Source organism: Micropterus salmoides, unplaced genomic scaffold, assembly GCF_014851395.1.
Source record: "Micropterus salmoides isolate LMB-PRFRI ecotype aquatic unplaced genomic scaffold, ASM1485139v1 Ms_hic_scaffold_13, whole genome shotgun sequence".
Lineage (NCBI taxonomy): Eukaryota > Metazoa > Chordata > Actinopteri > Centrarchiformes > Centrarchidae > Micropterus > Micropterus salmoides.
In genome coordinates this window covers 24957541-24970873 of record NW_024040374.1, presented here as the reverse complement: position 1 = coordinate 24970873, position 13333 = coordinate 24957541, and the positions used below count along the sequence as shown (strand labels likewise).

General features: G+C 41.0%; 1 protein-coding gene across 2 annotated transcripts; it reads left to right on the top strand.

Annotated features, from left to right (window-relative positions):
- Positions 1-2680: 2680 nt before the first annotated feature.
- osbpl1a (oxysterol binding protein-like 1A) lies at positions 2681-12837 on the top strand (the record flags this gene model as incomplete). Of its 2 annotated transcripts, XM_038716476.1 has the most annotated exon segments (14): positions 2681-2843; positions 4102-4285; positions 5017-5092; positions 7797-7931; positions 8066-8163; positions 8263-8445; positions 8791-8898; positions 9142-9231; positions 10034-10160; positions 10380-10493; positions 10602-10725; positions 10809-10899; positions 11598-11618; positions 12079-12837. In XM_038716476.1, coding segments are annotated over 14 exon segments (1617 nt in total), but the record flags the coding sequence as incomplete, so codon positions are not given.
- Between the last annotated feature and the right edge of the window lie 496 nt (positions 12838-13333).

Below are 13333 nucleotides of genomic sequence, written 5' to 3'. Positions count from 1 at the left end.
CTAACATGCTGATGTTTCTCAGGTAAAATGTTTACCATGTCTTGGTGTTAAATGTGTTAACATGTTAAGATTTGCTAATTACCACTTCTCCAGCATTTCACTCAAAACCACAAATATGAAGCTAATGGCGCTGCTAGATGAAAAGTCAGAAGATCACCATAGTCAGTAGGATTTATCCTCTGAGCACCATTAATGTCAAATAAAATAAAATAAAAAAATCATGAAAATTTTTTCAAGAACCCATCCAATAGTTGTTGAGATGTTCTAGTCTGGAACAAAGTGGTGAACAGACAGATCGACATTGCTATCCCTATAGCTACACCGCTAGCATGGTGGAAAACGTGACACTGTTGCTGTGAATCAGTCCTGCACGTTTATTTTACGACCTAATACACCCATTTTACCACAATGTGTCTCTGACCATGGACACATTTCTTTCATGTCACGGTATTATCCTCACAGACCAATGCCACTGTCCCAGTGGGACTGAATGATCAATGGATGTGTATATGTTATTAGTATTTAGCGTATATGGTTAGGTTCATTAAGGAACAGAAAGGTGTGCAGGGCTGATTCACTCAAAATTGTCTGCAGCTGAATAAAAAGCAACGTGCACTGATGATGCATACATGTGTAGGGTATATCAAAGAGGGCATATCTGATTTTTTTTAATCATAATCCTTTAGGCCCTAAATGTATTTTGTAGGCTGTGACACAAAACTTAGTGTGTCTTAGGGTGTCTTTAATTTTTCTTTTGCATAATGAACCAGACTTCTATCCGAATGCCACATCAGAATAAACATTTGTCACTGTCCCTGCTGAGTGTTTAAGATGATATGTAGTAGCACTGCTGCTTTTTATGCACCACAGTGTATGAATACAGTGATGAATGCACGAGTTCTTGGAAAATGCGAACAAAGGTGATACCTTCACATAATAATGCACACATTTATACATGACATTCTGCCTGTCTAAGTACTGTCATTGCGTAAAACAAAAAATCTATATGCTAACATGGACAAAGTCATGGACAAAATTGTTGGACCCCAAAGACAAAATTCTAAAAAAAAAAATTAAAAAAAAGTAAGTAGATAAAAATCCTCTATTGTTTTCTCACTAACACAGCTTCATCTCACAAACAAGATAGTTGAATTTCTTGTGGATCTTTAGAAGGGAAGGCGCCGCTGGCGTGGCCCAGAGGCTGCCAGAAACCATTTGATAGTTCTCAGTTTAAAAGGCAGTCCAGTGCTTTCAAGGCTTCCACCTGGGCCGGGTGTGTCACTCAGCTGTGCAGCCTTTTGAACTGCGATCTGCAGAGGCAGAGCACATGATAAAATGCTCACAGGATCTCAGAGCTCTCACCATGAATAGGCCTGATCTCAATAACTCAAGCATGTACTGTATAACTCCGTTTGCACATGATGGTATACAGAGTGAATGAAGCAGCGGGGTTCCCCCTGCGAAGAAAAGCTACTGAATCACTTCCAGCTCGTGCAGTGCTGGTTAGCACCACTTGTGTAGGGGTCAAGCAGCAGGAATTTCCTCTTGAAAGTTCAGTATATTGCAATGATGTCAAGTAATCTGTAGTCTGCCTTTATACAGCACTTAACCTCGTCTGCTCTGGTCCTGGTTACCATCTTGTGGATGATAGTTTACCATCAATTGTGTTTCTTTGACAGTGCAAAGTAAAACAGCTTTGGACTGTCAAGCTTTTGTGGTTTCTTTTAGAGCCCGACCGATATGGGATTTTTAAGACGATGCCGATTTTTGAGGATTTTCTTTTTTTTTTCTCCTATTCAGAGCCACATAACAAGAACAAAGTTTATCCCAAACATTTGTTATGTGTAGTTATCTCGCCAAGAAAACATGACATAATGCAATGTATAAACTTTTTTTATTGTTATGAATAGTACTTGAAAAGTAAAAAGTATAGCTGAAGTGTGTTGCCAAGAGGGGAGTTGCCGAGTGCCTTATGGTCTCTCCGTCTCTGTTTCTTTTTTAATTGTCATTTATCGGCTGTAATAAAGACAAATACCGATTTATCTGCAGTAAGCTCATATCGGCAGGCCGATTTATCGGTCGGGCTCTAGTCCCTTTACACATTGTCACACTGACAATAGAAACAGTGAAGTAAGATTTTCAGAAAGGTGCAGCTAAAATGAGCTTCATATTCAGCACTAATGCCTTATGTAAAAGGGAGGTTTGGCTGATGGTTTATATCTAAGTCCATTAATACCCATCATTTGATCCCCTCTCCTACATGAGAGTCATGTTCTCTGGCAGGCCATTTGAGACGGCGGCATCAAGGCAGCTGTCCTCTGTTACAGATAAACATGGCTCATCTCTCTCAGCTCTCTCTTAGTGCTCTCTCTCTCTCTCTCTCTCACACCATGGGTCTGATAATAAGAGGATAGTGCAAAGCGGAGGGTCTGTCAGTCAACGGGCTGTTTGTTTGCACTGCCATCACAGCCCATCTGATTGTCACGCACATATGTCTTCCGCTTGTAATGAGAGTCAGAATAAAATTTAGCCACAAAAACACTTATTTATCGTGTGTGTGTGTGTGTGTGTGTGTGTGTGTGTGTGTGTGTGTGTGTGTGTGTGTGTGTGTGTGTGTGTGTGTGTGTGTGTGTGTGTGTGTGTGTGTGTGTGTGTGTGTGTGTGTGTGTGGCGAGCTCAGGTGCGCAGTCTGAAATTGGAGCAGGAGCTAGAGAAGAATAAGATCCTCTCTGAAGCGCTGCAGACTCTCGCCACAGAGCACCACGAACTTGAGCAATCCGTCGTCAAGGGATCTTCACCGCGGAGTGCCCTTAGTGAGGATGAGTTCCACGACGCCGTGTCTGGTGAGTTGACTAGTTATCAAACATGCTCAGGAGACGCAGGAGATTCTGTGAAGTGATTCAAGCTCCTACTCACACTCGCTGCTCTGTCATTCACCTATAGGACATTGGAATACTTTTACCTGCCGGTGAATGTCTTTGGTATATTTACCGCTCCTCAGGCGTGACGTAAGCGCAAGTGTTGCCTGGTTGTGTTGAAATAACTTGAAGTCTTTTCAAATGAATGAGTGGTTTTGATGTGAAAAAAAACGCATGGTGTAGTAACATTTCTCTTTTTTTAAATGGGCCACTCTGATGCTTGAGGATTTGTTTTTTTCAAAAACAGAAACTTTTACAGGATTTGTACTTGGTTTTTATTTCTGTACACTTAAACTTCATCAGCAACAACAAAATCCTTTTTCTCATTTGATGCTAATGTCTTGACACCTTATGTAACCAGTCCTATTGATCAAGGGTAGTTAACATGGGAATGCCAAGGTTGAAAAAAATCAATTTAAATGATGAAATATAGACGCATAGGAGATCTGCATTAATTGTCGCAGAGCATGATTGTGAATTTTGTTCGTGAATTATATTTTTTTTCCTTGTGTAAATATCAATCCACAATCAACTCAGATTAAATCATAAAATGAGTAAAAGTAGTATAAATTTACTTAAATACATAAATAGGTTCAACTAAAAGAAGTAAGGTAACACTATACTGATCAATATGAACTTTCCTACATAAACATATGAAATACACAAACTAATAATAAAAAAAAAGACCAAGATGTGTGCAGGACATTTTACAGTAGAAAAAATAAACTTGTCACTGCTCTCTGGTAGACAAACTATGCAATGGCAACACTATTTGTCCATTATCACAGACATATATTTAGCATTTCTGTGCTGCAATGTCTTGTTATTTACCGGCCAACATACTGAACACACCAATACTGAGTAATGTGCATTAGGCTAATATTGGCTGATACATGGGTCTGGCTTATTTATCTGTCTATTTGCTATTACGCATGTGTGGACGCATATTCATATGTACTGGATTAAGTCAATGTTATTATATCCCTCTTTTAATAAACACAATTAGATTTTATGCCCTTCAACAGTTAATTTTACCATTTTCTTCTACTACCAGTTTGAACAGTGACTACAGCTGTGTTCACTCAGAATTGTACTGCTTTTGCCTCTTTTATAAAAATTCTGAGTCAGTTTTAAAAAGTATTTTGCGGTCACACGAATTGTCTTTGTGTCCATCTCGCGTCAGAATCAGACTCTGAGCGCTCCCTGAGCGGCTTTGAAACGGTGGCCAGCCATTCCTTTGAGGAGGACGAGGAGGACGAAGGCTCTGTCATGTTAAGCAGCCCTTGCAGCAGCCCCACCAGCATGTTGCAGGAGGATCACCATGGCGACAAGGATGAGGCTCAACCCAACGGGATCACAAAGCACAGGTCAGCGGTGCTGTATGCCACCACAGTTTCCTAAATGGACCGCTGTGTGCGTGTTTCCACCACTTCCTTTCTTGCTGTAATGTATCCTAGATGCTAGTGTCAGGCAACCTGCTCTGAGAGATCTGTTTTTCTCAATGATGTTTGTTTTTTCATTTTCATGGCCTCCCTCAGGTCTTTCCACTTCATGGTGTGAATAATTTAGAGTCAGGTCCAGCCGAAGGGGGGTGGGGGGGATTGTATTGAAAGAATTGAGCTCTGTGTTGGAGCTGTTAAATATTGATAAGGTCTCAGTCGGTACATGGCGATAATCGGTCTGTAGCATGATCCCATGTTGGCTAATCATTCCAGGCAGCTTTGGAGTGCAGTTCAGACTATTTGGGAATATTTTACATTTAATTATTATGTGAACCCTACAGATTATGTTTTACATGTCTTTTATGCTATATTAATATAAGTATATTATCCAAAATCCAACCTGTAAAACATTTAAGATGACTGTGGCCTGGCTGGTCCCTCCTATCTGCTAGAATCACAAGATAGAAGCACTGCTGACCACCTCTGATGCTCTCTGGGCTTTACAGGCTTTTGTTGTGTATATTCACTTGAATAAGATATGACGCCTGCTGCGATCATATGTCTGGTACATTTACTCTAATGAAAGGTGTATTTTTCAAAGTTAATGCATCATACAGAAGCAATACAACTGTGTGTTAATGTGTGTGTAATTTTAGGACCAGCTTACCTGCACCAATGTTTTCAAGAAATGACTTCAGTATATGGAGTATCCTGAGGAACTGCATTGGAATGGTGAGAATATTATTCATATATCCTTTTTATTAGCCATGAGAGGTTTCTCACTACGTGAAGTGCCTTCTGGTATGACCAATCATGGAGCCTCTAAACACTGTGTCTGTCAGGAGACAGACTGTCAGCCCGTCCCCCTTTTATAAATGTCCCTGGTGACCTACCAGGCATTCTCAAGCATATTTCTTGTCCCCAGGCAAACTACTGTCCTATACATTTTTTTCAGAGAACCGGGGTTAGTTACCCTGGATAACCAAATGTTCATATTCAAACTTCACTTTGTATCTCACTATGGTTGATGTGGCCCACTCCACAATTGCACGCTTTGAAGCCCAATATACGACTTCCAAGAAGGGTCGACACCACAAGCCCTCCCCATGGACTAGCACACAGTTAACATTAAACCGCACTCAGGCCTGAGTGTGCCAGTTAAGGTGCTTTCACATCCAGGCAGTACAATGAAATAAATGTGTGTGGGGATGCCCAACTAGCAGTGGAACAAATGTCACCCACAGAAATGCACTTGAACAGGGCCCATATGGTGGCCATAGTGGAATGAGCACAGAGGCTGACAGGGGCGCTGCTCTTATAATCCAGAATTATAGCCTTCACCACCTACTCACAGGTGCTGGCAAGTCAGAGTTTTCCCTCTGTGAGAAGGGGCCCAACATACAAAAAGCTGGTGAATCCATATCCCGTTATCCTGTGCTCCAGTCAGCTCCAGTGTAGGGCAGCTATAAAAAGACTCGCACTTTAGCCACAAAAGCAGGGTTTGAGCAAGCAGGATGTGTGCACAGACAACACGTGTAGTTCACTTATCCATTTGGCTGAAGTCATTGCCAACAACAGAATAGTTTTGGGAGGGAGCAACCTCAAGTCAGTACACTTCAAGTGCTCAAATGGTAACCCTGAGAGTGTCTCCAAAACAAGTCCCATGAAGGAAGTAAAGGTTTATACGCAGGCCACAGCTGACGGGGCTTCCCTCATAAACCTTGTCAGAGAATTCTGTCCAATTGGCACATTACGACAAGGCAGGCTGAAACCATGGCACACTAACCCTACATCTGACAGAACTTTGAAACGAAATAATGGCTCTATGCTCACACCATCTCTCAAATATGTGCCAGGAGTCATTCTGGGGAAACCCTCACCATTCGACTGAGATGATGTTGTACGTCCACCTGATCTTGTGACAGAAAAGCCCACAAAGAGACAGAATTTATTTCCAAATATATTCTGAGTGGGAAACAAGATGCTCTTCCTGTGATTGACATTGACGCGAAAGCTAAAGGGGCTGCTTAACAGCACACATGTCTCTCCGCTTCCTCCCTGCTGGGATTGCACAGGAGAAAATCCTCCAAATATATGCCAACACTCTGAGACCCATGGCAGGCATGAGATTCAGAGCTGCCTCTACACGCTTGCTGATGTGTGAATGGCAGTCTGATATTCATAGGGTACGCACTGGAAAGTGAACATTTCCTGTGAAGGCTGAATATATGCTTGTGTGAAAATAAGCATCCTGATGTAAGCCAGCCTCTCGGTCGAATTGGGCTAAACAAAGTGTGTGAGCATTCTAAATTTTGGCGCTTATCTGTTGCTGGTAGCAGCTTGCCTCGACTCGCCTCTACTCATCTCGCTTTTGGTTCCCTATCTTCTGTTTTCCATTGCAGATATAGTACCCCCTCAATGTAGCTGGTCATCATTGCGATGCAGCACGAAAAAGACTTGATGTAATCTTTAACACGACACACCCCTCGACCCACACACAGCAACCAAGCACAGGAACGTCTGCACCTCCTCATTTGACCACGCCATGGTTTTGCAGGTTGCGATAATAACGACAAAGTAAAAAAGTACAGAGAGTGTCATTAGTTACTATCTCGCAATCTCTGGCTAAACTATTTAAAAATGGCGGGTTTGTTCAGGACAACCCATCTGGTGCGCTCAATGATGATGCAGTGAATAGTGGCGATTCTCTCTGAACAATGAGTTGTCTGCTGTGTTTTCACGTCACTTTTTGGTATCGCCTCAGCTCGCTTGGAACCTCAATGGAGGTGATACCAAAAACCTACCAAGTTCCAGATTTGCCCAGTGGAAAGACAGAAAAGGTGAGCTGAGCAGGTACCATCCGGTGGAAAAGGGACTTTTGTATGTGCAGAGAAACGTAAATCTAGAACTGGACATAACAAACCTCCTGGCAGTAGAAGCCCAGATTAATTTTCTCCTCCAGCACAATTTGAATTGTCCCTCGGCTTAAGAGAGAAAATGGCTGCTGACACTGGCTGAGGATGGGGGTCCCTCCCCAGGATGGTTAACCCATATTCAGCTCGGCAAGGGCAGGATTTGACGTCCTTAACCTTTCTGCCACCAGCTGTTCCCTTAGAGGATGTGGTGCTAACACCTTGATTGCTAGCAGCAGTTATAACGGACACACAGCTCACCTCGACTTGAAAGTGGTTAGGCTCAGGTAGACATCCACCCCACAATGTGACAACATCAACCTGAACCAACAAAAAGATAAATCAGAAAGTGAAAATGCCGTGTAGGGCACCATGGGAGTTTAGAAAAAAGGGGGACGGGCTGCCCCGTTAACTGAAGATGATTGGTCTGTTTCCTGACAGACCTGGTAGGTTGTTTTGTGAACAGACTATTTTCTCTCTGTAATGAAACCTGGTCCCTCAACTTCTCTTTATGTCTTTTTTAGGAACTCTCCAAGATTACAATGCCAGTGATTTTTAACGAGCCGCTCAGCTTCTTGCAGCGTCTGACAGAGTACATGGAGCACACTTACCTCATCCACCAGGCTAACACCTCCTCAGACTCTATTGAGAGGATGAAGGTAGTACGCTCTGTAACATCCTGCAAATTACTTACATTGCCTTGTGCAGTGCAGCCATATGTAACTGCAGTACACCTTTACCTTTAGAGTTTAGTGTGTATGATTTGGAGTGTGTGTTTGTCTGCTGTTGGCAGTGTGTGGCTGCGTTTGCGGTGTCCGCTGTGGCCTCCCAGTGGGAGCGGACAGGTAAACCCTTCAACCCTCTGCTGGGAGAAACCTATGAACTGGTTAGGTAAGTGGGATTATACAGCACATATTCGACACTAATTATATACTAAATGCATTACCTAAGTTGACGCTTTGATGCTTGCTGTGTCCCTGGTCCTCCCAGAGAGGATTTGGACTTCAGGCTCATATCAGAGCAGGTAAGCCACCACCCCCCAGTCAGCGCCTTCCACGCTGAAGGCCTGAAGGAAGACTTTGTGTTTCATGGATCCATCTACCCTAAACTCAAGTTCTGGGGCAAGAGTGTGGAAGCGGAGCCCAAAGGCATCATCACTCTGGAGCTGCCCAAGTAAGAACATCTAGCTGAAAACACTGATGGTTGTCTCTTTTAATAATCTTTTCTTAAAAACTATTAAAGCATTCAGTTCTTCTTCTTCTTAAAAATACAGTGACCGTTTGGGCACAGATTAGGTCTTTTATGCCAGTAGCAACTAATGTAGCCGCCAGCCGCTAGCCTCAAACAGGGATGGAGAGCAGTTACAGAGGTCTGAGGAGTTCACTTCTTTCTAACTCCACACCCCCACATTGTTTTCATTTTCAAACTTGTAGACTTGAGGCATTTTATCAGACTTTGTGCAGCTCCCTCTGGAGCTATTTTGGAGAGTTCTCCTTTAAGTCATTGTTTTATCTCCAGGTACAATGAAGCCTACACATGGACAAATCCTACATGTTGTGTTCACAACATCATTGTGGGCCAGCTGTGGATTGAGCAGTATGGAAATATGGAGGTGATCAACCACAGGTAAGAGTACAAAAAATTCCACTGTCAGTAAGTGAAATGTACACATGTATTGGACACTGTACTTATTTATTATATAAGATTATAGATAAAAGTTGTGCATATTTATAGTCTGACACAGTTGATATACACATTTTGGGGAAGTTTGATCTACAAGGAAGAAAATGGACAGAACAGATGGGGAAGTTTAGAATGAATCAGCTAGCAGAGTGAGAGGATAATAGTTTCTCCTTTTTTTTCACCCAGAACTGGTGAAAGGTGCTGTCTGAACTTCAAACCATGTGGTCTCTTTGGCAAAGAACTGCACAAGGTTGAAGGGTATATTCTGGATAAAAGGTATGTTTTACACTGATGCCTTCCGAAACATATTCCTTTATGCACCTATATTTTAGAAGAAATATGATTCAATAAGATGTTTAAAAATGCTTCATCAGGAACTGCAAAATTGAGTAGTTTGCCTGGCCAATTTCATGAGCACATTTCTAACTTAAAGTGCGACATCAGACCCCATTATAAAATCAAATCATCATGCAAATGATCAATTAATACCATTTATAATTAACTGCCATCAAAACCAGCTCTTGAAAGAGATGGGCTTCAGTAGAAAATGAAAGTTAAAGACTGAGGAGAAAAGGCTGAAAACATGTCAGCGGTTAAAAAACACAAAAAGAGCAGATGGTTCAATCAAAAATGGAGGACAAGACATTTCTATCAACAGAGCCAATGACTCAACATGAATGACTGGACAGAGGTAGTGTGCATGACCACAACAACCAGACTAAATATGCAACAGTAGATAGTCATACACTCGAAGTGATACGCGGATATACAAACATACTAAATCACATTGAGAGAAGGTATGTAGCAACCAGACAGGCTGATAACAAGCAGAGAGATGAGATCTTTTCAGCACGACCTCTGATGTTGCTTAAGCGAGACAGACTGTGAGCGTGGCCTTGTAGCTTCTTTTCATTTGGCTGCAATGTTTCAGAAATGTACCAGCGTGAAGCCACACATGCTTATTTAGATTATTTTGGAGTTTTTGTCAGCCATCTCAGCTGGTGCACCAGTTTTTATCTGTTTATCTGAAATCATCATCTAGTGTTTGTGCCTAAGGATATGTGTATGTATTCCACAGCAAAAAGAAGCTGTGTGCGCTCTATGGAAAATGGACAGAGTGCCTGTATGTTGTTGACCCTGCTGCATTTGAAGTGCATAAGAAAAATGACAAGAAAGGGGCAGGCGAGAAAAAAGGCAGCAAAGAGGTATGAACTGCTTCCAACTGCACAGCAGGGGATCATACCAGTTTATTGTTGTGATTCAGCCTGTGAATAATGTAATTTGATGAGGAAATAAAAGTATTTTTCAGGGCATGTCAAATAAAATGGGTGTAAAACACTGTAATAATGCATCTGGGAGAGAACATGATTAACATGTAGACTTTTCTTGCATTATTTCTGTTTGACAATTGGGCTGGTTTTCAGGGCTGCAGCGAGGGTCAGGAGGAGGTTCCCTCTCCAGCTGCAGACACTGTGGAGATGATTCCTGGCAGCCAGCTGCTGTGGAGAATCGCACCCAGACCAGCCAACTCTGTCCAGGTGTGATTGATTAATGTACACTATAAGCTTTCATTAGAGCATAGCCTCAAAATCAGGATGTGTTTGCAATGTTCTAATATACCAATTGAGTCTTTTCTTTAATTGCAGATGTACAGCTTCACGTCGTTTGCAATGCAACTAAACGAGCTGCGTAAGGAGATGGAGGGAGCCATTCCTCAGACAGACTGCAGGCTGAGGCCAGACATACGAGCCATGGAGAACGGTGACATCGGTAATGATTGTTCAACATACTGGAGCTGAAAAAAAAAGAATCATCTCACTGCAATCTAAAACTCTACAATGTTATTATAATAGACCTCGCCAGTGAGGAGAAGAAAAGGCTTGAGGAAAAACAGAGAGCTACTCGCAAAAACAACTCCAAATCTGATGAAGAGTGGAAGACGAGGTGAGGCTGTTAGTGAAATTGTACAACTCAAAGTGTTTTCCCCTTTTAATGGCTGTGCTCAACAGGCTTTCATGTAATCATCTAATTTAAGACAACGCCCTTTTTTCCTGATGCATAAAATGGCAATAGTTGATTTTTAAGATTAAAGTGTGAATTTTGGGAAATACACTTATTTGCTTTTTTGTGGAGAGTTGGATAAAAAAATGTCGTTGAATATAAAGCAACAGCCAGCAGCTAGTTAGCTTAGCTTTGCTCAAAAACAGGAAATGGGGAGACACAGCTAGCCAGCGTGTTGTTTTTGCGTTTTAGTTTTTCGTACTGATGTAATAAGTTAATAAAGAGATTTAGAGGTGCTTAAAGGTGGATTTTGTTACCCTTGAACAGCTATTTCTGCTTTCAAGCTATTTCCCTGTTTCCGGTCTTTATGCTAAGCTAAGCTAATCAGCAGCTCACAGTAGAATCATATTTACCATAAAAAGAGTTTTATCAAACTTGTCATCTAACTCTTGTCAAGAAAGCAAAGTGGATTCCCCAAAGGTCTTTCTTTAAGAAAGTGCTAATATTCAGATTATTATATATACCATCATATTACATATATATGTACATCTCTTTCTTTACTGTTTCATACTTTCTTGGTTTGAAATGCTCAAAGCTAAATCTATCTTGTTTTTCTGTCACATCGTCTCTTTGATGTTAAGGAGTCCTGCCCTGGGTCCAAGGTTAGAGCTGCTTGCTGTTTGAAGGATGTGGCTGAAATGTGTGATGTGATCATGTGACCTTGCATTTTCTGTGTTTCCAGACACATCTTATTCTCTAAATTTGAATCACATCTTTTTAACTATGTGATAATCGCTGATGATAGAATCAGTTTAGAGATGATGTGATTGATCCATTCTCCCTTCCCTTCCTGGCACTGGAATCACTCAAACAACACAGGAGTCCTCTCCCCCAAATCATTTCCATCCTTACTTTTATGCAACAAAGATAAAATAATGCAAAGTTAATTTTAGTGAAGGCAAACTATCAAAACTGCCAACTGCCAAGCAAATTACCCATAACCTTATGATAAAGCATGCCATTCCTTCCTTGCTTTCTCTGATTTGTTTGTGATCCACTGGCTAGTGTTGTGTTTGATAGGAGCTCAAACTGAATGCTGATGTGGGTCTGCTATGCTTTCAGGTGGTTTCAGCAGGGGCAAAACCCCCACACCAACTCCCAGGACTGGCTCTTTTCTGGTGGATACTGGGACAGGAAATACAGCCAGCTGCCAGACATTTATTAATGGACATTTCCTGCACAGAGAAATTTGCACCTTACAGTTACAAGTTTGTTTTTTTAATGGAATAGCTACAGGAACTACAAGCAATATGCAAACAGTGTACTTACACTGTGTGGCCTTAATCAACTTTCTGATGGGAAAACTGTGGGGGAAAATGTCCATAATCAATATTGAAAACTTATGAAATGTAAAGATGACAACACGAATTGAACTCTCAGTGACCTCATAATGCTGTTCACATTTCCTCTGGAATCCAAAATCACAAAAGACCTACAAAAACATACAGTATATTTTCTACATCAATATAACACTTATAAGAATTGTCTGGTACTAGTTTTGTTTTGATTGTTTTATTAACTGAATGATGTGTCTGTTGTGCCCAATACTTCATAAGGCACAGCTCTGTAAATTTATTAATATTTTTGCTGAAAATCTTAAATGTGTGTATCATACAGCCTGTCAGACAGACTAAATAAAGTTGATTGGGTCATCTTATGTTGACACTATTGAATTTTAAGGCGTTTTGCCTCAGCATTTAAAGTATTTTATTGAAAACTGAAATAAAACCTTTCCATGTATTCATGTATGTTTTTACCATTTATGTGAAGTAAGCTTGGGATTTTTAGCGAAATCTGAAAATAAAGTGTAATCTGATCTAATCGTTTCTGTAGCAAAGTATTATTATTATTATTTTTTTTTTTTTCACAGTTTCCTAACTTCCAACCTGAAGACTAGATGGTTAGGATGATCCAGTGGACCCCTTATTCCCCAATTTAGAAGATGTGGACTTTGCAGTTGAGTTAGCAGAGCTCTCAGGGAAAAACATTGTAAAAAGATCCTGATGCAATAAGTAACTAAAGTTGTTTTCACAAAATCAAGCACATGAGAGATGGCCTTTTATTTGTGTTTTCATGCTTTCATGTGCAGTTGGAAGTAACATGTAAGGGCTCTCTGATCAGGTGAGAAGCAGAGGAGTAGTGTGCTAAAATGTTAGCGTTTTCTGTGGCTGAAAGAGATATAGAAACTGAAACAGTGTAAATGGGTGATTTGCATGTGAATATAAATCTCTCACAAAGCTATCAATTAAGAGAAAAAAAATAGAAAAAGGGTTGAAAAAAGGCACAGGACAGGAATAATCAGACTTAAGTACAGTTT